The 24,777-nt window shown below is 55.5% G+C and overlaps 2 protein-coding genes across 2 annotated transcripts; both read right to left on the bottom strand.

Annotated features, from left to right (window-relative positions):
* Window positions 1-730: 730 nt before the first annotated feature.
* Window positions 731-8,241, bottom strand: LOC114810313 (cathepsin W-like). The gene is made up of 9 exons (XM_039911656.1): window positions 8,155-8,241; window positions 7,395-7,494; window positions 4,420-4,533; window positions 4,083-4,228; window positions 3,482-3,581; window positions 3,281-3,361; window positions 3,015-3,137; window positions 1,287-1,351; window positions 731-748 (listed from the first exon to the last, which is right to left on the bottom strand). The coding sequence occupies exons 1-9, from the start codon at window positions 8,239-8,241 to the stop codon at window positions 731-733; spliced, it is 834 nt and encodes a 277-aa protein (XP_039767590.1).
* A 5,722-nt stretch (window positions 8,242-13,963) lies between these two features.
* Window positions 13,964-22,902, bottom strand: LOC114810172 (cathepsin W-like). Its single transcript, XM_029060614.1, has 11 exons — window positions 22,843-22,902; window positions 22,027-22,126; window positions 19,127-19,240; window positions 18,796-18,941; window positions 18,127-18,226; window positions 17,666-17,746; window positions 17,369-17,491; window positions 15,553-15,617; window positions 15,003-15,090; window positions 14,847-14,905; window positions 13,964-14,778 (listed from the first exon to the last, which is right to left on the bottom strand). Exons 1-11 carry the CDS (start codon window positions 22,867-22,869, stop codon window positions 14,674-14,676), a joined length of 1,008 nt encoding a protein of 335 aa, XP_028916447.1. The 5' UTR covers window positions 22,870-22,902; the 3' UTR covers window positions 13,964-14,673.
* Between the last annotated feature and the right edge of the window lie 1,875 nt (window positions 22,903-24,777).

The raw sequence follows: 24,777 nt of genomic DNA, 5'->3' as shown, positions 1-24,777 counted from the left end.
CTCCCTCCTTCCCTCCCTAACAGCCGTCTTCAGCCGTTCACTCTTCGATGGCGGTTTCTTCACATCCTCATGTCTCCCCTATCCTAAAAAACCCTCCTTTGACCCCAAGGCTCTCTCCAGTTATCGCCCCAACTCCCTCCTACCATTCCTCTCCAAACTCCTTGAGCGAGTCGTCTACACCCGCTGTCGCATATTCCTCTCCCCCCGATTCTCTCCTGGGCCCCCCCCCCCAATCTGGCGTCCATCCCCTTCACTCCACAGAAACGTATCTCCTCCCTTGACCTCTCTCCCTCTCTCCAGGCTCACGTCTCCTTCCTGCAAGACATTTCTACTTGGATGTCCTCCCGTCACCTCAAACTTAACATGTCCAAACTGAGCTCATTATCTCCCCACCCAAACTGTGTCCTCTCCCTGACTTTCCCATCACTGTAGGCGGCACCACCGTCCCTCCCGTCTCACAGGCCTGTAACCCTGGCATTATCCTTGACTCCCTCTCTCATTCAACCCTCCTATTCAATCTGTCATCAGATCCTGTCGGTTCCACCTTCACCACAGGGCTAAAATCCGCCCTCTCTTCTCCATCCAAACTGCCACTACGTTAATACAATCACTCATCCTATCCCGCCTATATCCTGTATCGCCTGTCTCGCCGACGACCCCTGGCCCACGTCCTGCCTCTGGCCCAGAACGCCCTCCCTCCTCTGAGCTGATAGACCACGATTCCCCCCCTTCAAACCTTCTGCCACCCCTACAGACCTTATTCAAAGGCTTCCCTTTGAAGCCTTCAAAGCCTTATTGAAGGCCCATCTCCTCCAAGAGGCCTTCCCAGACTATACCCCATTTTTCCTCATCTCCCATTCCCTTTTGAGTCGCCCCTACCTACTCCCTTTGCTCTCCCCCTCCACCCACCTCCCAGCCCAACAGCACTTAGGTATATATCTGTAATTTTATTTATTTGTACTGTTGTCTGTCTCTCCCCGCCAAGAGTTTGAGCTTGTTGTGGGCAGGGAATGTCACTGTTTATTGTTGTATTGTACTTTCCCAAGGGCTTAGTACAGCACTTGGCACCCAATAAGCGCTTAATAAATATGATCGAATGAACGAATACACTTTACTGCCCTGGACCTCAGTTACCTCATCTGGATAATGGGGATGTGAGCCTCACGTGGGACATGGACTGGGCCCAACCCGGTGAACTTGTAACGACCCCGACGCTCAGAACAGGGCCTGGCGCATACTAAACGCTTAGCGTACCTTGTCAAAAAAGGCCTCACCCCCAGTCTCACCTGGAGCAGTGCCATGTTGATGGTTACGGTGATGGGTCCATTGTCAGCCACATAGCGGGCCATGTCTGTAGGGGTGGGGGAGGCGGGGGTTCATTCGTTTATTCATTCAATAGTATTTATTGAGCGCTTACTATGTGCAGAGCACTGTACTAAGCGCTTGGAATGTACAATTCGGCAACAGATAGAGACAATCCCGGCCCAATGACGGGCTCACTGTCTAATTGGGGGAGACGGACAAAAACAAGACGACATAATCACAATAAATAGAATCAAGGGGATGTACACCTCATTAACAAAATAAATAGGGTAATAAAAATATATAGAAAAGAGCACAGTGATGAGGGGAGGGAAAGGGAGAAGGGGAGGAGCAGAGGGAAAGGGGGCTTAGCTGAGGGGAGGTGAAGGGGGGAAGGGGGAGAGAACAGAGGGCAGAGGGGGAGCAGAAGGAAAAGGGGAAGCTCAGCCTGGGAAGGCCTCTCAGAGGTGGTGAGCTCTCAGTAGGGCTTTGAAGAAGGTAAGAGAGTTAGTTTGGCGGAGGTGAGAAGGGAGGGCGTTCCAGGACAGCGGGAGGACTTGAGCCAGGGGTTGATGGGGTAGGCGAGAATGGGGGACGGTAAGGAGGTGGGTGGCAGAGGAGCGGAGCGTGTGGGGTGGGCAGTAGAAAGAGAGGAGGGAGGAGAGGTAGGAGGGGGCAAGGTGATGGAGAGCCTTGTAGCCCAGAGTGAGAAGTTTTTGTTTTGTGCAGAGGTTGATAGGCAACCACTGGAGGTTTTTAAGGAGGGGAGTGACATGCTCAGAGCGTTCCTGCAGGAAGATGATCCGGGCAGCGGAATGAAGAATAGACTGGAGTGGGGAGAGACAGGAGGAAGGGAGATCAGAGAGGAGGCTGACACAATAATCCAGCCGGGATATTATGAGAGCCTGTACCGGCACGATAGCCGTTTGGACGGAGAGGAGAGGGTGGATCTTGGCGATATTGTAAAGGTGAGACCGGCAGGCCTTGGTGACGGATTGGATGTGTGAGGTGAATGAGAGAGGCGAGTCAAGGATGACATCAAGGTTGCGGTTATGAGGAGGGAGGGTGCCCCAGGCCAGAGGCAGGACGTGGGTGGGTAGGAGATCTGCAGATCTGAGGGACTGTGAGAAGATTAGCACTAGAGAAGAGAAGCGTGTGGGCTGGGTTGCAGGAGGAAGGGGCAAGGTGCTCGACTGCTTTAAAGTCGGTGGAAAGGAGTCTCTGTTTGATGCGGAGGTGGACGGGCAACCCCCGGGGGTTCTTCACTGGGGAAACACGGCCCGAACGTTTTTGTAGAAAAAGGATCTGGGCAGCAGAGTGAAGCATGGACTGGAGTGGGGGGACACAGGAGGCAGGGAGGTCAGCGAGGAGGCTGATATAGTAATCGAGGTGGAATGGGATAAATTACTGGATTAATGTGAGAGCAGCTCAGGATAGGCCAAGCATTGTGCTAAGCGCTCGGGTAGAGGCCAGGTAAGCAGAGTGAACACAGTCCTTGCCTCCCAAGGATACAGAAACTTCCCTCTCCCGTGGGAGCATAGCCCCTCGGCTTCCTTTTTCCCCCGGTTTCCCCAGCCCTCTCCAGCCCCCAGGGAGCCAACGGGAAGCCAGCGCAGACAGGAGCTGGGGGGAATCTGGTGGGATTCCCGTTCGAGTGGACCCCGGAAGAGCCGGCACCTCCCACCCCTGATTTCAGCCCCTAGGAGACTCACACTGCTCATCGCGGGGCAGCATGAGGAAGTCATGGATCCAGGCAGCCCTAAACTTCTGGGCCCGGCATCTGCCGGGCCTGACCTGGGCCTTGTAGGGGTAGTCCTCCTCTCTGGCCAGGCCTCCTGGATGCGGGCAGGAGATACGGTTCACTCCTGCCCCTCCCCCCCAGGAGCCAGGAGGGGAGGAGGAAGGAGGGCCTGGGCTCAGGAAGGGGCCCGAGGAAGTCGAGGGAAGAGGGGCCGTCGCGGGTGCTGCCGGCACTCACTGTTGCTGAGGACGGTGAGGAAGGCGTCCCAGGTGTAGCCACCCTCGCAACCATTCCCACATCGACCGCAGTCCAAAAGCTCTGCAGAAGAAGAAGAAGAGGGTCCGCGGGGGCAGGGGGAGCTGTCCCCATGATGGCCTGGGGTGTCCTCCCCCCACGTGGCGGCCTGGAGCCGAGCGGCCACGTCCCCCCGGGGGCTACCTTGCACCGAGAGAGAGACGAGTCGGTCACCGGACCTGAGGAACCACAGGGATTCCACGTTGCCGACGGCAGCAAAGGCCCAACAGGACCTGCAGGATCCCTGGGGAGAACGGCAGGACTGGGGGCGCCGCCCAAGACCCCAACACTTACCTCCACTCTCCAGTCAATCCATCAGTGGGATTTACGAGTGCCGATGGTGGGTGTAGAGCATTGGGCCAAGATCTTGGGAGAGTCCAATGCAACGGAATTGGTAGACACGATCCCAGCCCACAAGGAGCTTACCGTCCCCGTCGCCATCCCCCGGCCACCCGCTCTGGGCCTTTGGCCACCATTACAATGGGGTGAAGAGTCCACAGAGGGTGGAGACACATTGTATGTATGGAAGGGATCAGTAAAGGGTTTATTAGGCACCAAGCCCTGTGCTAAACACTGGGTAGATATCAGGACATCAGGTGGGGTGGGGTTCCGTCCCCCACAGGGAGAAGCTGGGGGAGCTGGGGCAGCCAGAGGCTCCTGGAGGTGAAGAGGATGAAGTCGGGGGTGATGATGGTTCCAGGCAGGGCAGAGTTAAGGGGAGGGCCTGGGGTCAAGGGGTCAGTACCTGATTTTTGACCGGCGTGACGGCCCGTCTTTTCCTCCAATCACAAGTCTGCCTGAGCAGAGGCCCCTCGGGGACCCTGGCCGTTTGATTTGCCCATCCGGAGGGCATCCTGAATCTGGGTGCGTAAAGACTGAGAAACTCGTCCTCTGGGGAGGCAGGAGAGGGGTCCTGGGAGGCCGCTCCCCCGGCCCACAGGGAGGCCGACGGGAGGACCAAAGGGGAGCGTGGGGCCAGAGAACCCTCCACCTATTCCCCCCGGGCCCCGGCTCTTAGTCTCCCCTTCCTCCAGAGGGGCTGGGGGGCCCGTGGGGAGGAGAGGTCCCGGGGAGGCACGTACCTGAGAGGTCACTGAAGGGAGTGACCCCAAACTCCGCCGTGCCCTGGTCCTCCTCCTGCAGCTTCCGGGCCCGGGCCAGGTTCTGGACAAAGATCTCGAAGCGTCGTACGTGCTCTGTGGGAATTAGCTGCTGTGAGCGGCAACCTCCCCCCTGCCAGGGGCTGGGCTAAAGTTTGGGGGGCTCGGAGAGGGGAGGGTTTGGAGAAATCCACCCACCCGGACATCTTTCGAGCATAGACCATGCACAGAACACAGGTTGAGCACTTGGGAGAATAGTCACTCAATAGTATTTATTGACCGCTTACTGTGTGCAGAGCACTGTCCTTAGCGCTTGGAATGTACAATTCGGCAACAGATATACGCAATCCCTGCCCAGTGACGGGCTCACAGTCTAATGGTACGTTGGAGTTGGTAGACGTGATGTCGACAGGGAATGTGGCTGTTGTTGTATTGTACTCTCCCAAGTGCTTAGTACAGTGCTTTGCACACACTAAGTGCTCAATAAATTCGATTGATTGAACGAATGAATGATCTCTGCCTTCAAGGAAGCAGCATGGCCCCATAGAAAGAGTAGGGGCCTGGGAATCAGAGGACGTGGGTTCTAATCCCAGTTCCGCCACTTGTCTGCTGTGTGACCTAGGGCAAGTCGCTTGACTTCTCGGTGCCTCAGCTAACAACTGTAAAATGGGGATTCATTCCTCTTCCCTTTGACTTAGACTTGAGTCCTGTGTGGGTCATGGACTGTGCCCAGCCTGATTATCTTGAATCTATCTACCCCAGCGTTTAGGACAGTTCTTGACACATGGTCAGGGTTTAACGATTGCCATTTAATGAAAGGAGTTTACGGTTTAGAGGGGGAGAATGATATTAAATTCAATTACAGGTAGGGGAAACAAATGTAAGTCCTAAGTGTATGGACATAAAGGCGGTGGAGCTGGGGGGAGTAATTAAGTGCTTCCTGGGTGTGGACTCCAGTACAGACGAAGCAGAAGGGAAAATAGGATGGGGAGATGAGAGATTAGTCGGGGAGAAGGCTTCCTGGAGGAGATGTGGTTAAAGTAGAGCTTTGAAGGGGGAGAACAGCATGGTGTAGTGGATAGAGCACGGGCTTAGGAGTCAGAAGGTTATGGGTTCTAATCCTGTTCCACCCCTTGTCTGCTGTGTGACTTTAGGCAAGTCGCAGCTTCTGTGTGCCTCAGTTGCCTCATCTGTAAAAAATGGGGATTAAGAGTCTGAGCCCAATGTGGGACAGAGACTGTGTCCAACCTGATTAGCGTGTCTCTCCCTCAGCGCTCAGACCAGTGCTTGGCAAATAGTAAGCACTTGACAAGTATCATAATTACTATTATTATTATTATTATTAGTGAAGTGAGAGGGAGTTCCAGGCAGGAGGAAGGGGTGAGCAAGAAGTCGAGGTGAGAGATTGGAGACCGAGGGACAGTGAGTAGGTCGGTGTTAGAGAAGCGAAGCGTGTGTGTCATAGTGGGAGAGGAGCGAGGAGAGGTAAGGGGGCGAGATGCTGGAGCACCTCAAAGCCGATTGTGGTGAGTTTCTGCTTGATACAGAGATGGACGGGCAGCCGCTGGAGGTTTCCAAGAAGTGGGGAGATGCGTGCGGAACGGTGTTTTAGAAAAACCATCGAGGCTTCGGAAGGAAGTATTGATGAGCGGGGAGATAGAGGAGGCGGGGAGGCCAGCGAGGAGGCTGATGCAGTAGTCGAGGCAAGATGGGACAAGGGTTTGGATCAGCATGGTGCCCGTTGGGATGGAGAGGATGGAGGAGATTGTGGAGCTGTTGTAGAAGATAGGACTGGTGGGATTTGGTGACCGACTGATAGCAAAAGTCACACTTCCAACCTCTCTCCCCCTGGGTCCCCACCTCAGAAATAAGTAGCCTCCTCTCCCTCGGCTCCCCCAAGGGCCGTCCATCCCCCCGACCTCCCCGAGGACCTAACAGCCACCCTCTCTGCCATCTTCACAGCCACCCACTGTGCCATCTTCACAGCCACCCCACTGCCATCTTCACAACCGCCCCCTGTGCCATCTCCGCAGCCAGCGGTGGGTAAGATTTGCCGGTAGCTGGCCTCTTTCCTCTCCACCTCCTCCCCCCGGGTGGATCCTTCTTCTTCCACCGACCCCAGGGCCTTAGCCCTTAGCGAGGGATCGCAGCAGTTTGGGGAGGGGAGAGAGACACAGCTGAGGAGTTGAACTAGGCCAGCCCACCCAGTCTTGGGAATCAAGGAGATAGAAAGAAAAGGGAACTGAAAAAGATGTTTGGGGGGTTGGGGAGAAGAGAAGAATAAACACTTCCTGTTTGGCTTTCACACCTTTACACCTCCCCCCCCCAACCTCTGTTCTGACACCTGACCTTAATCACCCTCTTCACACAATTGGAGGCATCCAGTGTGAGTTGTGGGGGTGGGGCAGGGGGGTCCAGAGTTTCCTTAAGCTATGTGTGAAGAAGGCAGCCTCAATCAATTAAATGATGGTCATTGAGCATTTACTTTTTTATGGTATTCGTTAACTGGTTACTATTTGTCAAGCACTGTTCTAAACGCTGGAGTAGACACAAGTCAATCAGGTAGGACACGGTCCCTGTCCCACATGAGGCTTATTGTATAAGTAGGACGGAGAGCAGGTACTCGATCTCCATTTAACAGATGAAGCAGTTGGTCCCAAAAGGGTGTGAATCTCGCCCAAGTTCTCACAGCAGGTCAGTGGCAGAGGCGGGATTAGAACCCGGTTCCTCTGACTCCCAAGCCGAGCTCTTTCCACTAGGCCCCGCTGCTGACTGTGTGCGGAGCCCCGGACTGAGACCTGAAGAAAGGAAGGATCCTTTTCTCTTCTAGACTGTAAACTCATCATGGGCAGGAAATGTCTGTTCTATTGTTCTTTTGTACTCTTTTAGTACAGTGCTCTGCAAACAGTAAGCGCTCAGTAAATAGATCGACTTACGGCCCCACAGCCCATCGGTACCTGCTTGGTCCCTGTAGTTCTTATTGTAGCGAATCTGGAATTCCTTAAATTTGTCCATCAGCTCCAGACGTGTGGCAGGGGGAGGCTGGGGGTGGTGATCCTGGAGGAGAGATGGAAGAGGGGACGGCACGGTGGGCAAGGTCAGCGAGGGATGTGAGTCACAAGATGAAGAATAATAATAATATCGGTGGTATTTGTTAAGGGCTTGCTGTGTGCCAGGCACTGTATTAAGCGCTGGGGTGGATACAGGCAAATAGGGTTGCACAGTCCCTGCCCCACGTAGGGCTCACCGTCTCAATTCCCATTTCACGGGTGCGGTACCTGAGGCCCAGAGAAATGAAGTGACTTGCCCAAGGTCACACAGCAGACAAGTGGCAGAGATGGGATTAGATCCTATGAGCTTCTGATTCCCAAGCCTGTGCTCTATCCATTAGGCCATACTGCTTGAGGGTCTTAAGTGGGGAATCAGAATCAAACCGATTCTCCTCACCCCCTGACATAGCGGGACCCCTCGAGGAAAGCGAGGAGCGGGGGCTTTGTCCGTTTGAAGGCCCCAAGAGGGGAGATGAGGCTGGGGGCTGGGTCGCCTGACCCCCGAGGAAGATTCAGGTCAGTGGGGAGCAAGGAGCAAGCTGGAGGGGAGGGGGCTCCTGGGCTGGTAGGGTTTGATTCTCGGTCCCCAAGGGACAGGTAGGTGAAGAAGTGTGAGGTGGGGTTGGGGCAGGGTTGCTGGAGAGGGGGATGTCGCCCCTAGACTTACCGGGCCTCTGGGCCCCGGGGAGGCCATGGCGACGACCCCTCCCAGCGGGGCCAGGAGGCAGGGGAGCAGCAGGGCCAGCGGGTCCATGAGGGAGGGCGGGAGCAGGCAGAATGAGCTACCAGGGGCAGGAAATGACCATATATACAGAAGGGGGTAGTGGGGGGAGAGAGAGAGGAAGGGGGGTGCTGGGCTCCTTCCCCCCTAAGCAAGAGGAAATGCGGGGGGAGACTTTCCCAGCGGGGAGGTGAAGGCAAGGCATGGGAGGGGGCAAAGGGTTGCCAAGGGCCTAGAAATTCCCCCACAGCAGCCTCCGGAGACTGTAAGCTCCTCGTAGGCAGGATTCTTGTCTCCATCGTGCTCTCTCAAGTGTTCAGTGCAGGGTCGGGTTGCCGTTAGCACTCAATAAATTCCACTGATTGACGACTGAATCTAAGCTCTCTGTGGGCAGGGATTGTATCTACGCACTCTATTATTAATAATAATAATTGGGGTATGTTAGGTGCTTACTATGTGCCAGGCATTGCCCCATGCCGCTTCAGAGCCCGGGCCTGGGAGGCAGAAGGTCATGGGTTCTAATCCCGGCTCCGCCACTTGTCTGCTGTGAGACCTTGGGCGCGTCCCTTCACTTCTCTGGACCTCAGTTCCCTCATCTGGAAAATGGGGGTGGAGACCGTGAGCCCCACGAGGGACAGGGACTGGGCCCAACCCGGTTTGCTCGTATCCATCCCAGCGCTTAGTGGAGTGCCTGGCACATGGAAAGCGTTTAACAAATACTTTATTTATCGTTATTATTGGAATGTACACTCCCAAGCGCTTAGCACAGCATTTGAGACCGGTAGAAGCAGCGGCAGCAAGAGAAACAGTGCGGCCTAGTGGAGAGTAGAAGGGAGAACCGCTAATCTTTTGTGGATTTTTTGGTTTTTTTTTTTGTTTTTTTAATACTAAGTGCATCCTCTGTGCTGCTTCCTCTGTGCCAGGCACTGTACTAAGCGCTGAGGTAGGTACTAGATAATCAGGTTGGACCCAATCCATGTCCCACAAGGGGTTCACGGTCTCCATCCCCATTTTAGTCAGTCAGTCAAAAGTATTCATTGAGTGCTTACTCTGTGCAGAACAGTGTACTAAGCACTTGGAAAAGAACAGTGGAATGACACAATCGACACATTTCCTGCCCACAAGGAGCTTACAGTCTAGAGGGGGAAACAGACATTAATAGGAATGAATAAATAAAGGTTATGGACAAAAGTGCTGTGGGGTTGGGAGGGGGGATTCATTCATTCAATTATATTTAGTGCTGCGGGGCTGGGAGGGGGGATTCATTCACTCAATCATATTTATTAAGCACTTACTGTGTGCAGAGCACTGTACTAAGCGCTTGGGGAAGTACAATACAACAATAAACACTGACATTCCCTGCCCACAACAAGCGTACACTCTGGGTGGAGGGGAGACAGGATGAATAAAGGGAGCAAATCAGGGCAGTGCAGAAGGAAAATAGGACCTAGTCAGGGAAGGCATCTTGGAGGAGATGTGCCTTCAATAAGTCTCTGAAGGTGGGGAGAGTCATTTGTCTGTCAGATAAGAGGGAGGAAGACGTTCCAGGCCAGAGGCAGGATGTGAGTGAGAGGCCGCTGATGAGAGAGAGAAGATTGAGGTACGGTGAGTAGGTTGGCATTAGAGGAGCCAAGTGTGTGGTCTGGGTTGTAGCAGGGTAGTTGCGAGGTGAGGTAGAAGGGGACAAGGTGAAGGAGGGCTTCAAAGCCAATGGTGAGGAACTTTCTGTTAGATGCGGAGGTGGAGAGGAAACCACTGGACATTCTGGAGGAGTGGGGAATATGGCCTGAACGTATCTGCCGAGGAGCCCGAGAAAGAGACTGAAACGAGCGGCCAGAGAGATAGGAGAAGCGGGAGAGGGCAGCGTTAGTGAAGCCGAGAATGGACAAGGTTTCCGGGAGCAGGGGGTGTTCGACAGTGTCGAAGGCAGCTGAGCAGTCAGGGAGGAATAGGATGGAGTAGAGGCCATTGGATTTGGCAAGGAGATAATAATAATAATAATGTTGGTATTTGTTAAGCACTTACTATGTGCAGAGCACTGTTCTAAGCACTGGGGTAGATATAGGTTGTCCCACGTGAGGCTCACAGTCTTAATCCCCATTTTACAGATGAGGTAACTGAGACACAGAGAGGTTTAGTGACTTGCCCACAGTCACAGAGTTGACAAGTGGCGGAGCCGGGATTCGAACCCATGACCTCTGACTCCCAAGCCTGGGTTCTTTCCACTGAGAGATACTTGGAGCAGGGATTAGAACCCATGACCTTGTGACTCTCAGGCCCTGGCTCTATCCACTATGCTGTGCTGCTGCTCAACACAGTAGGAGGGAGGTGAGGAGAGAACTGGAGGGGGCCGTGGGGTCAAGGGAGGATTTTTTAGGATAGGGGAGACATGGGCCTGTTTGAAAGCCGGTGGGAAGAAGCCATTGGAGAGCCAACAGTTGAAGATGGCAGTTAGGGAGGGAAGAAGGGAGGGGGCAAATGTTTTGATAAGGGATGGGGTCAGATGTGCAGACGGAGGGGCTGGATTCTGAGAGAAGGTGGGAGTTCTCTTGAGATATTGCTGGGAAAGATGGGGCAGTTGAAGAAGGGATGAGAGTGAGGAGGGGCAGGGGAGATTTTAGGGAGCTCAGGCCTGATAGCGTCAATTTTCTCAAAAGAGTAGGTGGCCAGGTCATGAGAGGCAAGGGATGGAGGAGGTGGGGTGACAGGGGGTTTGAGGAGGGAGTTAAACATCTGGAATAACTGGTGAATGGGCATGAGTCAGCCTGATACCTAGATTTCTGCCAGCAGCACTCTGCGGCTTATTCACGGTAGCAAAGGAAGGGGGTGTAGAGGTCATCCTGGGCTCTGGGTTAGTGGTACGAGATCGACGAAGGGATAGGGAAGCCAGTGAGCTGAGTTTAGTAGGGAGGGTGGGATACAGAGAATAACGTTGCACATAGTAAGCGCTCAATAAATACGATTGAATGAATGAATGAGAGTGTCACTTTGGTCAATAAGGGAAGGAAGTTGGGTATGGAGGCTAAATGGGGCATGATGACTTGAGAAAATTGGATGGGGACAAAAAATTGATGATCTCTGTGAGGGAACAGAACAGATTTGTAGGGAAGGGGGTGTGTGGGAGAGAAAGCGGGTGAGGAAGTTGTGGTCAGGTAGAGGGATTTGAGATTTGGTGAGGGTAGAAGCAGTGCAGTGGCTAGAGACGATGCGACGGAGTGTGTGTCCAAGATGGTGAGTGGGTGAGAGTGGGGTGGAGCAGGAGGTCAGTGGAGTTGAGGATCTGCAGGCTCACATCTCCTCCTGACTTCGACATCAGTACTAGGATGTCCTCCCATCACCTCAAATTTTACGTGTCCAAAACAGAGCTCCTTTTCTTCCCACCCAAACCCCATCCTCTCCCTGACTTTCCCATCACTGTAGATGGCACCACCATCCTTCCCGTCTCACAAGCCCGGAACCTTGGCCTTATCCTTGACTCCTCTGTCATTCAACCCACATACTCAATGCGCCACCGAATCCTGTCAGTCCCACCTTCACAACATCACTAAAATCCACCCTTTCAACTCCATCCTTACTGCTATTGCATCAATATGATCACTCATCCTATCCTGCCTAGATTACTGCATCAGCCTCCTTTCTGACCTCCCAATCTCCTGTCTCTCCCTACTCCAGTCCATACTTCACTCCGCTGCCCAGATGATCTTTCTACAGAAATGTTCAGGACATTCACCACCACCCCCCCCGCCCAAATCTCCAGTGGTTGCCTATCCACCTCCATAGCAAACAAAGATTCCTCACCATTGGCTTCAAAGCATTCCATCACTCGGCCCCCTCCTATCTCACCTCACTTCTCTCCTTCTACTACCCAGCCCACACACTTTGCTTTTCTAGTGCTAACCTTCTCACTGTGCCTCCATATCGCTTGTCTTGCCACCGACCCCTGGCCCACATCCTGTCTCCGGCCTGGAACACTCTCCCTCCTCTAATCCCAGAGACAATGGACTCTCCCTCCCTTCAAAGCCTTATTGAAGGCCCATCTCCTCCAACAGGCCTTCCCTGACTAAGCTTGCTTTTCCTCATCTTTCACTCCCTTCTCTGTTGCCCTGATTTGCTCCCTTTTTCTTACTCCCTCCCAGGCACACAGCACTTATGTACATATCTGTCATTCATTTATTTCTATTAATATTGTCTGTCTCCCTGCCCCTCTAGACTGTAAGCTCATTGCGGGCAGGGAATGTGTCTATTTATTGTTGTGATGTCCTCTCTCAAGTGCTTAGTACAGTGCTCTGCACATAGTAAGCACTAAATGAATACTATTGAATGAATGACTGAATGAGTGGTGCCAAAGTGGCATGGGGGCGGGAGAAGGAAGCCAACCCCTCCTTTCCCAGTGAGTCTGGGGGAGCGGGTGAAGAAGAGGTCCCCACTGGAGAGGGCAGCAGGGGAGACAGTGTCGTCTGGGGAGAGCCAGGTTTCAGTGATGGCGAGGAGGATCATTGACTGAGTCGGGAACAGGTCAAGGGTGAAGGAGCGGGGATTCCCCAGGCTGCACTTGGCTAAGGCTGGTGGTTCTTGGGGAAGGGACTATGTGAGAGGTGGGGAGGGCTTGGATGAGAGTGAGGTAAGAGACTTGCCCAAGGTAACCCAGTGGTTTCTGACTCCCAGGCCCGGGCTCTTCCCACTAGGCCCTTCTGCTTCTAAATCTCATCCTGGGCACCGGGCCAGGGGTGAGGTTCCATGGGGCCGGTAGATTAGGGGGCAGATCTGTCTCGAGGAGGGGGTGTTTCTGACGCCTTTAGCCGGGGCCCAGGATGGGGGAGTTTGGGGATGGGAGGGGAGAGCTGGTGGGGAGAGGAGAAGTCAGGAAGGAGAGCTGAAGGGTGAAGGTGGAGGAGCGGGGATGGGAGGAAGAGCTGGAGGGTGAAGGTGGTGGGAGGAAGAGCTGAGGGGAAATGGGGGGGGGCAGAGGTGGGAGAGAGTGCTGAGGGGGAAGGTGGATTTGGGCCCCCAGAACCTGTCCCGAGCCCTGGTGAACATCGCCTCCAAGCTGACCCACACCAAGGATATGCACAACCTCTTGGTCACCTGGTGGAGAAGGTGGGCTGCCCTCCCCCAGTCTCTGCTTTCTAGCTGCCTTTCCCTGGGCTCTTCCGTTTTGTGTGTCCCATCCCTCCAACCTGTTCCCAACAGAGAAGGAGTCCAGTTAGGGAGGGGGCTGAGGGTGGAGGGGGAAGGTAAAGGGGCCTGTTGAACCGTGACCCTCTGTCCCCATCCTCTCCCCGACATCCCCTCGCTGACCACCCCTCCCCCCACCTCCGCTCCCGCCAGTTTGTGGAACCCTGCCGCTCGGACCGCTGGCCGCTCGCTGACGTGCGCCTCTTCCTCATCCAGTATTCGGCCTCCGTCCATTTCCTGGTCAACTTCTGGTGAGATGCCTCATGCTCTCTGTCCTCCCGGCATCCTTCGGGCCTCTTCCCAGGCCATGCCCTTCAACTCCTTGTTCATTCCAAGTGCTTAGTACAGTGCTCTGCACATAGTAAGCGCTCAATAAATAAATACTATTGAACTCCTCAAGGCCACTGCCTCCCCTTGCCACGTGGGAAGGGACCCAACCCCTCCCCAGAATCAGCTGGCATTGAGGCAAATCCAATGGGGGAGTCTCCCCTGACCCACTCTCTGGCCAGAATCTTTGCTGCTCTGGCAAAGAATCCCCACCCTAACACCCTACTGCCCCTCTCCAATCAATGTATCAATCCATTCATCAATCATCTTTATTGAGCACCTTCTAAGCTGTTTGCAAAAGGACAGTAGAATACAAAGGCATAAGCCCTCCCCTCCGGGAGCTTCCAGTCAAGAGAACGGCCTTCTAGTTGTGCTCCCCCTTACTTCTCCCCCGGCAGGCACCAGGCGCTCTGGGACAGCTACAAGGAACCCTCCGGAGCAGCCTCCTGCACCCATATCCCGACTGACCCCGTTCCCCGGGGTGGGAGGACTGGCCGCCACCCTCTGCCCCCCAGACTTGATCCTTACTCTGGCTCAATGGTGACAATAAAATGGCTGCAATGACTATGGAGGCAGGGTCCTGCTGCTCAGGGGATTAAGGAGACACCCAGGCCTCATCTGGGGGCAGAGGAGCGAGAGAGAGAGAGGTGTGTGTGGAGGGATGGTGACGGGGGACTCAGCCCTAACTAAACTGGTGGTCGGGGAGCCGGAGGGAGACTAAGGGGAGATGTGGGGGGAATGGGCAGAGGGACGCAGCCCTAAGCAGGCATCAGGGGAAGCGGAAGAGATCAGGGGATTGGCCCAGACCGGCCGTCTCCACCTACAAGACCTCTCCCAGGTCATTCCAAGAATGGGCTGGGACTCGGGATTGTTTGGGGGGGGTCAGGAGTGGAGGTGATCCCTGCTGGAGCCACAGGGAGGCAAAGGGCAATGCAGGCCATCGGGTGGACAGAGCTGAGGGTCTCACGGTGGGCAGGAGACTTGGCGTTTGGAACCTCTGACCAGGGCAGTGACGGGACGATTGGCGATCCCACAGGCGTTGCTCCCACGATGCAGTCGGAAATAGCCCTGAAGGGAAAGGAGGTGAGGGTGGTCCAAGGAGAGCCCTCATTTCCCCTCCCCCACGCTCAGCTCACCTTCTCTCCCCATTCCGGGCCCCAAGAATTCTTCAGAATCCAGTGAGAGGAATTATTACCTAGAGACGGAGTAAGAGGGAGGCCGGGGGCTGCGGTGCTGACCCCGGCCTCGGGGCCCCCGTTTCCCCCCGGCCCCCCGAGTCTTCCCCAACTCACTGAAACCAAAGCCCACCAGCAGGATACTGTGTGATGACTTGGGGTTGCAGTTATGGTGGGACGGATGCATAACTCCCCCGACGTAGAGCTGGAGAAAAATTTTGGAGGGAAGGGCCGAGTGGGGCCCAACACTGTGTTTGTACAAAAGACAAGGGCAGCTCCTTCCCGCCCCCCGACCGGCAACCCCCCAACCCCCAAAGTCGGGCCAAATGAGAACCGGCGTGGCCTAGTGGAAAGAGCCCAAGCTTGGGAGTCAGAGGGCCTGGGTTCTAATCCCTGCTCTGCCTCGTTGTTGGCTGTTTGGACTTGGAGAAATCACTTCACTTATCTATACCTCAGTTACCTCATCTGGAAAATGGGGACAAAGACTGTGAGCCCCCCGTGGGATATAGACTGGGCCCACCCTGATTCATTCAATCGTATTTATTGAGCTCTTACCGCGTGCAGGGCACTGTACTGAGCTCGTATCTACCCCGATGCTCAGAAGAGGGCGTGGCACATACTAAGCGCTTAAGGTACCGTGTCAGAAAAGCCCCACCCCGAGTCTCACCTGCAGCCGCGGCATTTTGATGCTTACGACGATGGGTCCGTTGTCAGCCACGTAGCGGGCCATGGCTGCAGGGGTGGAGGGAGGCGGGGGTTCGGGCGTCAGGCTTCCTCCTCCTCCTCCCCTTCCTCCTCCTCCTGCTCCCCCTCCTCCTCCTGCTCCTCCTCCTTCTCCCCCTCCTCCTCCTCCTCCTGCTCCTCTTCCTCCCCCTCCTCCTCCCCCTCCTCTTCTTCCCCCTCCTCCTCCTGCTCCTGCTCCTCCTCCTTCTCCTCCTCCCCCTCCTCCTGCTGCTCCTCCTGCTCCCCCTCCCCGCTCCCGCCGCCCCCAAGGGGAGCCCCCGGGGCGGACCCCGGCCCTGCGTCTCGGGCCGCTGTGCCCTCCTCTGGCCACCAGGGGGGGGGGCGCGGCGCTCCCAACGGGGGAGGCCGGGGGCGCCGCGGCGACCCCTACTGGCCCGAGGCCCGCGGTGCGGCCAGCCAGCCCCCCGCCCCCAGGGACCCCGCAGCCGGCGCTCCAACACACCGGCGCCCTTCCCTCCTGCCTGCCTGCCTGCCTGCATTCAGTCCTATCTACTGAGGGCCGACTGTGTGCGGGGCACTGTACCGAGCGCTTGGGAGAGTAGACTAGAACAAGAAGCAGACACATTCCCCGCCCACAACGAGCTTACAGTCTAGAGGGGGACACAGACACTAGTAGCAGTCTGGAGATGACAGATACGGACCTAGTGCTGTGGGCCTGGGGAGGTGGGGGGAAATAAAGGCGGCAAGTCAAGGCAGAAGGGAGATGAAGAAAAGGAAAAGAGGGCTTAGTCGGGGAAGGCCTCTTGGAGGAGATGGGCCTTCAAAAAGGTTCTGAAGTGGGGGAGAGCCGTTGTCTGTCGCATCTGAGGAGGGAGGGCGTTCCAGGCCAGAGGCAGGATGTGGTCGAGATTGGTAGATCCAGGTACAGTGAGAAGATTAGCGTTAGAGGGGGGAAGTGCGAGGGCTGGGTCGTAGAAGGAGGGGACAAGGTGATTGAGTTCTTTAAAGCCACTGGGGAGGAGTTTCTGTTTGACCCTTGGGACTGTAATTGTTGTGCGCAGGGACTCTACTGTTCTATCGTACTTTCCTAAGTGCTTAGTACAGTGCTTTGCACACAGTGAGCGCTAATAAATACGATGGGATGAATGTGGTGATGGGTGGGCAACCGTCGGAGTTTCTCAAGCGGGGAAACAAGGCCTGAACGTTTTGGTAGAAAGATGATCTGGGAGGCAGAGGGAAGGATGGACTGGAGGGGGGATAGGCGGGAGGCAGGGGGGCCAGCGAGGGGGCCGATGGAAGCGGCAAGTCACTTAACTTCTCCGTGCCTCAGTTCCCTCATCTGTAAAATGGGGATTAAGACTGTGAGCCCCACGTGGGACAACCTGATTCCCCTATGTCTACCCCAGCGCTTAGAACAGTGCTCGGCACATAGTAAGCGCTTAACAAATACCAACATTATTATTATTATTATTAATCAAAGTAGGATAGGATAAGTGATTGGATTAATGTGGTCGCAGGTCAGGATGGGCCAAGCATTGTGTTAAGTGGTGGGGTAGAAACCAGCTCAGCAGACTGAACGGTCCCTGCCTCCCGGGGATTTGGAAGACTCCTCTCCCTTGGGAGCATAGCCCCTCCGGGCCTCCTTTTTCCCGGTTTCCCCAGCCCTCCCCTGCCCCGGGGAGTCAATCGGAAGCCAGACGCGGACAGGAGCCGGGAGGAATCTGGTGGGATTCCCGTTCGAGGGGACCCCGGAAGGGCCGGCACCTCCCACCCCTGATCTCAGCACCCGGGAGACTCACACATCTCATCTTTGGGCAGTGTGATGAAGCCGTGGATCCAGGCGGCTCTTGTCTTATTGGCCTGGCATCTGTTGGGCCTGGCCCGGACCTTGTAGGGGTAGTCCTTCTCACTGGCCAGGCCTCCTGGGGGCGGGAGATGTGGCTCACCCCGGTTCCTCCGGGGTCCCTCGTCCCACCCCCAGGAGATGGGAGGGGAGGAGGAAGGAGGGTCTGGGATCAGGACGGGGCGGTGGGAGTCGGGCGGGGACGGAGGAAGCCGAGGGAGGAGGGGCCGTCACGGGAGCTGCCGCTACTCACTGTTGAACCGCATGGTGATGAAGGCATCCTCGGCGTAGCCACCCTTACAGCCATCCCTACAGCGACCACAGTCCAACACCTCTGAAGAAGAAATAAAGAAAAAGAAGCATTATGGTATTTGTTAAGTGCTTACTAGGTGCCAGGTAATAGATACAAGCAGAACGAGTTGGACACAGTCCCTGTCCCACCCGGGGCTCATGGTCTTAATTCCCATTTTACAGATGAGGTAACTGAGGCCCAGAGAAGTGAAGCAACTGGCCCAAGTTCTCATAGCAGACAGGTGGCGGAGTTGGGAAGAGACCCTACGTCCTTCTAAATCCCAGGCCCGGGATCTAGCCACTGGACTCCACTGCCTAGGGGAGTTTGGGGGCGTGGCGGGGGGCTCTTCCCATGATGGGCTGGCTTGTCCTCCCCCTACGCTATGGCCTGGGACCGAACAGCCACGTCCCCCCGGGGGCTACCTTGCTCCGAGAGGGAGACGAGTCGGTTGCCGGCCCTGAGGTACCACGTGGACTCCACGTTGCCGACGGCGGCGAAGGCCCAACAGGAGCCGCAGGATCTCTGGGGAGAACGGCAGGACTGGGGGCGCCGCCCAAGACCCCAGCACTTCCCTCCACTCTCCCGTCAATCCATCACTGGGATTTACTGAGGTCTGACCGTGGGTGCAGAGCACTGGACTAAGTACTTGGGAGAGGTCAATACGATGGAATTGGTAGACGCGATCCCAGTCCACAAGGAGTTTATGGTCCCTGTCCCTGTCCCCATTCCCCACCCTCCCCTGGGCCCAGTCAATTTAGCCCAGTAAGGCTGGGAGGTGGGGTGGGTGGGGGGATATCTGGGCCTTTGGCCACTGTTAAAATGAGGCTGAAGGTCCACAGAGTGTAGAGGCACAGTGTATGTATCTACGGGAGGGCTTGATAAAGGGCTTATTAGGTGCCCAGCCCTCTGTTGTAGAAATAAGGCCATCAGGGGAGTTGTGGTTCCTTCCCCCACAGGGGGAAGTTGGGGAAGTTGGAACAGTCAAAGGCTTCTGCATGTGAGGATGAAATCGGGGAGGTGGCTGGGGGTGGTGAAAATGGGTCCAGGCGGGGCAGAGTTAAGCGGAGGGCCTGGGGCCCAGGGGTCAGTACCTGATTTTTGACCGGTGTGACGGCCCCGATTTTCCTCCAATCACAAGTCTGCCTGAGGAGAGGCCCCTCGGGGACCTTGGCCGCTTGATTTGGCCAACTGGAGGGCATCCCGAATCTGGGCGCGTAAAGACTGAGAAACTCGTCCTCTGGGGAGGCAGGAGAGGGGTCCTGTCAGGCCGTTCCCCCGGGCCGCGGGAAGGCCGGCGGGAGGGTCGACGGGGGCCGTGGGGCCGGAGAGCCCCCCACCTATTCCTCTACGACCCTGGGTCTCCGTCTCCCCTTCCTCCAGAGGGGGTGGGGGGAGGAGGAGAGGCCCCAGGGAAACACATACCCAAGAGGTCACTGAAGGGCGTGACCCCATACTCTGCCGTCCCCATGTCCTCCTCCTGCAGCTTCTTGGCCCGGGCCAGGTTCTGGATGAAGATCTCGAAGCGTCGCGCGTGCTCTGTGGGAATTAGCCACTGTGAGTGGCAACCTCCCCCCGCCAGGGTCTGGGCTGAGGGTTGGGGGGCCCGGACAGGAGAGGGTTCAGGGAAATCCACCCACCCGGGGCATCTATTGAGAGCACATTATGCACAGAACATGGACTGAGCACTCGGGAGAATATAATACGATGGAGTTGGTAGGCGTGATCTCTGCCATTGAGGAAGCAGCGTGGCTCAGTAGAAAGAGTCAGATCACGGGAGTCAGAGATTGTCGGTTCTAATCTGTGCTCTGCTGCTCATCTGCCGTATGACCTCGGGCAAGTCACTTCACTTCTCTGGGCCTCAGTTACTTCCACTGCAAAATGGGGATTCACTCCTCTTCCCTTTAACTTAGACTGGAGTCCTAGGTGGGACAGGGACTGTGCCCAACCTGATGATCTTGTCTCTACCTACTCCAGCGTTCAGAACAATGCTTAGTGTATAGTAAGAGCTTAACAGATACCATTTAATCCAAAGAGTTTGCAGTTTAGAGGGAGACAGATACTAAAGTCAATTACAGGTAAGGGAAGCAAGAATTGTAAGTGTATGGACATAAGGGCTGTGGAGCTGGGGGGAGTAAAGAAGTGCTTGGTGGGTGAGGACTCAAGTGCAAATGAGGCAGAAGGGAAAATAAGATGGGGAGGTGGACAGAGAAGGCTTCCTGGAGGAGTCGTGGTTTAAGCAGGGCTTCGAAGGTAGAGAGAGTGGCGGTCTGCAGGATGTAAAGTGAGAGGAAGTTCCAAGCAGGAGGAGGGGGTGAGCATAAGAGTCGGGGTGAGAGAGGAGACCGAGGCACTGTGAGAAGGTTGGTGTCAGAAGCGAAGCGTGTGGGTCACGGTGCGAGAGGAGTGAGGAAAGTTTGGAGGGGCGAGCCGTCAGCGCCTCAAAGCCGACGGTGGCAAGTTTCTGCTTGATGCGGAGAAGGACGGGCAACCGCTGGAGGTTTCTGAGAAGCGGTGACGTGTGCGGCACGGTGTATTAGAAAACGATCCGGGCGACAGAGGGAAGTTGGAAGAGCGGGGAGAGACAGGAGGCGGGGAGGCCAGCGAGGAGGCCGATAAAGGAGTCGAGGCGGGATAGGGACAAACGTTTGGATCGGCCTGGTGCCCGTTTGGATGGAGAGGAAGGAGGAGATTCTGGAGACGTTGCGGAAGATAGGCCTGGCGGGATTTGGGGACCGACTCTCAGCCTGGGTCTCCAACTCGGAAACAAGTAACCCCCCCACCCACAGCCTCTCCATCCCACCTGACCTCCCCACCAACCTAAGAGCCACCCTCTCTGCCCTCTCCACAGCCGGCAGTGGGTGAGAGTTGCCGGCAGCCGGCCTGTTTCCCCCCGGCTGGATCCTTCTTCTTCCATCCCAGATCCCGGGCCCTCAGCGAGGGGTCGCAGCAGTTTGGGGATGGGGGAGGGGCACGACTGGGGGGCTGGACCAGGCCAGCCCACCGCAGTCTTGGGAATGGAGGAGATAGAAAGGAAAGGGGTAATGGGAAAAGATGCGTTAGGGGGTCGGGGGAGGAGAGTGTAGCAGTCTGACCGTTCATTGTGGGCAGGGAATGTCACTGTCTATTATTGTACTTTCCCAAGCACAGTGCTGTGCCTACAGTAAGCATTCAGTAAATACCAACTGAACGATTGAATGAATGAGTGAGAAAAGAATAGACATTTCCCGTTTGGCTTTCGCAGCTCCTCCCCAACCTTTTGGGGTTCTGACACACAACTTTAGTCACCCTGCTCACACGATTGGAGGCATCCAGCGAGAGTTATGGGGGTGGGGCGGGGGGTCCAGAGTGTTCTCAGAGCTGGGAGGAGGGAGGAGCAGCCTCAATAGATCAATCAATGGGGTTCATTGATTGCTTTTTTATGGTATTTGTTAACAGCTCTCTATAGGTCAAGCACTGTTCTAAGCACTGGGGTAGATACAGGTAAAACAGGTAGGACCTAGTCCCTGTGCCCCATGAGGCTCCGTCCCTTGTAAGGTGTGTGGCCGTGGGCAAGTCACTTCACTTCTAGCATGGCTCAGTGGAAAAGAGCCTGGGCTTGGGAGTCAGAAGTTCGAATCCCTGCTCTGCCACTTAACAGCTGTGTGACTGTGGGCAAGTCACTTAACTTCTCTGGGCCTCAGTTACCTCATCTGTAAAATGGGGGTTAACTGTGAGCCTCACGTGGGGCAACCTGATTACTCTGCATCAGTGCTCTGCATATAGTAAACACTTAACAAATACCAACATTATTATTATTATTATTATTCCATCTGTAAAATGGGGATTGAGACTGTGAGCCCTGTGTGGGACAGGCACTGTGTCCAACCCTATTTGGTTGTATCCACCCCACCCCAGCGCTTAGTACAGTGCTTGGCACAAAGTAAGCACTCAAATACCATTATTATTATGATGAAGCTCAAGGTATAAGTAGGAGGGAGAACAGGTATTCAATCCCCATTTTACAGATGAGGCAGCTGAGAAGCTAAGGGACACCGCCCAAGGTCACACAGCAGACAAGTGGCCGAGGCAGGATTAGAACCCAGGTCCTCTGACTCCCAGGCCGAGCTCTTTCCACTAGACCCTGCTGCTGACTGTGTGCAGAGCCCCGCACTGAGGCCTGAAGAAATAAAGGATCTGTTTCTCCTCTAGACTGTAAACTCGTCGTGGGCAGGAGCTGTCTGTTCTATTGTTGTTTTGTCCTCTCCCAAGCTCGTAGCACAGTGCCCGGCACACAGTAAGCGCTCAATAGAACGATCGACCGCGGCCCCGCGGCCCACCGGTACCTGCTCGGTCCTCGTAGCTCTTATTGTAGCGAATCTGGAATTCCTTGAATTTCTCCATCGGCTCCAGACGTGTGGCGGGGGGAGGATTGGGCTGGAGGTCCTGCAGGAGAGATGGAAGAAGGAACGGCGTGGTGGGGAGGGAGGGCAGCTGGGACCAGACTTCGGGGTCCATATCCCAAAGCGTAAGTAAGGCGTGCGAGCCACAAGGTGAAGAATAATGATAACGCTGGCGTCTGTGAAGCGCTTACTAAGTGCCGGGCACTGTACTGAACGCTGGGGTGGATATAAGCAAATAGGGTTGGGAACAGTCCCTGTCCCACGTAGGGCTCACTGTCTCAATCCCCATTTAACAGGCGAGGAAACACAGAGAAGTGAAGTGATTTGCCCATGGTCAGACCCAGCAGACAAGTGACAGAGCTGGGATTAGAACCCATGACCTTCTGACTCTTTAGCCCATGTTCTATCCACTCTGCCACGCTGCTGGAGGGGCTTAGGGGGAGAATCAGGATCGGACCGGTTCTCCGCACCCCCTGACCACGCAGGACCCCCATGAGGAAAACGGGGAGTGGAGGCTATGCTCCTTTGAAGCCCGGGAGGGAAGCAGGGGCTGGGGGCTGGGTCGCCTGACACCCAAGGGGGAGTCAGGTCAGTGGGGGGCACAGGCCATATTGGAGGGGAGGGGGCTCTTGGGCCCAGGATCCCCATTAGGGTTTGAATCTCGGTTCCCAAGGGTCAGGCGGGCGAAGCAGTCTGAGGTGGGGTTGAGGCAGGATTGGGGCAGAGTTGAGGGGGAGGTGATGTCGTCCCCAGGCTTACCTGGCCGCCGGGTCCCGGGGAGGCCATGGTGGCGACCCCTCCCAGCGGGGCCAGGAGGCAGGGGAGCAGCAGGGCCAGCAGGTCCATGAGGGAGGGCGGGAGCGGGCAGAATGGGCTGCCAGGGGCAGGAAATGGCCATATATACAGGACAGGGTTGGGGAAGGGGGAGGGGAGGTGCAGGGCTCCTCCCCACCGAAGCAAGAGGAAATGTTGTGTGTGTTGGGGAGGGCGGTGGGCAGAGACTTTCCCAGCGGGGAGGTGAAGGTAAGGGGGCTGGATGGGGTTGGGGCACAGGGTTGGCAACCACCCAGAAATTCCCAGCAGCAGCCTCTGGAGACTGTAAGGTCCTTGCGGGCAGGAATCTTGTCTCTACGGTGATTTGGTGGATGGGCAACCACTGGGGGTCCTGGGGGAGTGGGGAAACATGGCCGGGAAGTGTTCAGTGCAGGGCTGGGCACGCTGTGGCACTCAGTACATTAACGTTAACTCCCACCACAAACCCCCTGTCCTCCAGGATCCAGGAAGGGTTTTCTTAGGATAAAGGAGTCATGGGCATGTTTGAAAACCGTGGGGAAGAAGCCATGAGAGAGCGAACAGTTGAAGATGACTGTTAGGGAGCGACGAAGGCAGGGGGCAAACTCCCAAACGTTTAGTACAGCATTTGAGAGCAGCAGCAGCAGCAAGAGAAAGAGTGTGACCTAGTGGAAAGTCGGTTGGAGAACAGGTATTTGTTTGTTTGCTTCTTTTTTTATTGGTAAGTGCTTACTCCATGCCAGCTATTATACTAAGCAATGGGGTAGATCCAAGATAATCAGGTTGGATAAAGTCCATGTCCCACAAGGGGCTCACAGTCTTAATCCCCATTTTAGTCAGTCAGTCCATCGAATTTATTGAACACTTACTGTGCGTAGAGTTTGGCTTCAAGGTTCTCCATCACCTTGCCGCCTCCTACCTCAGCTCCCTTCTTTCTTTCTACTGCCCACCCAGTATACTTCGCTCCTCTGCCGCTCGCCTCCTCACCGTCCCCCGTTCGCGCCTATCCCGCTGTCGACCTCTGGCCCATGTCCTCCCGCTGTCCCGGAACGCCCTTCCTCACCTCTGGCAAACTAACTCTCTTCCCGTCTTCAAAGCCCTACTGAGAGCTCACCTCCTCTTAGAGGCCTTCCCAAACCGAGCTTCCCCTTTTCCCTCTGCTCCCTCTCTGCTCCCCCTCTGCCCTCTGTTCCTCCCCCTTCCCCCTTCAGCTCCCCTCAGCTAACCCCCTTTCCTTCTGCTCCTCTCCCTCCCCGCCCCCAGCACTGTGCTCATTTGTGTATACTTTTATTACTCTATTTATTTTGTTAATGAGGTGTACATCCCCTTGGTTCTATTTATCGTGATTATGTTGTCTTGTTTTTGTCCGTCTGTTTCCCCCGATTAGACTGTAAGCCCATCATTGGGCAGGGATTGTCTCTATCTGTACAATTGTACATTCCAATCACTTAGTACAGTGCTCTGCACATAGTAAGCGCTCAAGCAGAGAAGCAGCATACATAAATACTACTGTATGAATAGAGCACTGTACTAAGCACTTGGACGAGAACGGTAGAACGACAGAACCGACACCTTCCCTGCCCACGAAGAGCTTGCAGTCTAGAGGGGGAAACAGACATTAATATGAATGAATAAATAATGTGTATGGACATAAGTGCCGTGGGGCCGGGAGTGGGGATGAATCAAGGGAGCGAGTCAGGACAGTGCAAAAGGGAATGGAAGAGAAGGAAAAGTGGGCCTAGTCAGGGAAGGCATCTTGGAGGAGATGTGTCCTCAATAAGACTTTGAAGGTGGGGAGAGTCACCGTCTGTCAGATAGGAGGAGGGAGAGCGATCCAGGCCGGGGGCGGGATGTGATCGAGAGGTCGGCGACGAGATAGACGAGATCGAGGTACAGTGAGGT

The sequence above is a fragment of the Ornithorhynchus anatinus genome, chromosome 3 (genome assembly GCF_004115215.2).
Source record: "Ornithorhynchus anatinus isolate Pmale09 chromosome 3, mOrnAna1.pri.v4, whole genome shotgun sequence".
NCBI classification, from domain to species: Eukaryota; Metazoa; Chordata; class Mammalia; order Monotremata; family Ornithorhynchidae; genus Ornithorhynchus; species Ornithorhynchus anatinus.
The sequence above is the reverse complement of the archived record's forward strand: the minus strand, read 5'-3'. Positions and strand labels throughout refer to the sequence as shown.

What these genes read in the sequence shown, in the direction of transcription:
- LOC114810313 (XM_039911656.1), bottom strand. Translation starts at nt 8,241, where the DNA reads ATGGACCCGCTGGCCCTGCTGCTCCCCTGCCTCCTGGCCCCGCTGGGA. An exon ending in TCACGCCGGTCAAAAATCAG is followed by an intron (nt 3,582 to 4,082) that starts GTACTGACCCCT and finishes CGTTCTCCCCAG; the next exon opens with GGATCCTGCAGGTCCTGTTG. An exon ending in CGTCTCTCTCTCGGTGCAAG is followed by an intron (nt 3,362 to 3,481) that starts GTAGCCCCCGGG and finishes CTTCTTCTGCAG; the next exon opens with AGCTTTTGGACTGCGGTCGA.
- LOC114810172 (XM_029060614.1), bottom strand. Translation starts at nt 22,869, where the DNA reads ATGGCCTCCCCGGGACCCGGCGGCCAG. An exon ending in TCACACCGGTCAAAAATCAG is followed by an intron (nt 18,227 to 18,795) that starts GTACTGACCCCT and finishes CGTTCTCCCCAG; the next exon opens with AGATCCTGCGGCTCCTGTTG. An exon ending in ACTGCCCAAAGATGAGATGT is followed by an intron (nt 15,618 to 17,368) that starts GTGAGTCTCCCG and finishes CCACCCCTGCAG; the next exon opens with CCATGGCCCGCTACGTGGCT.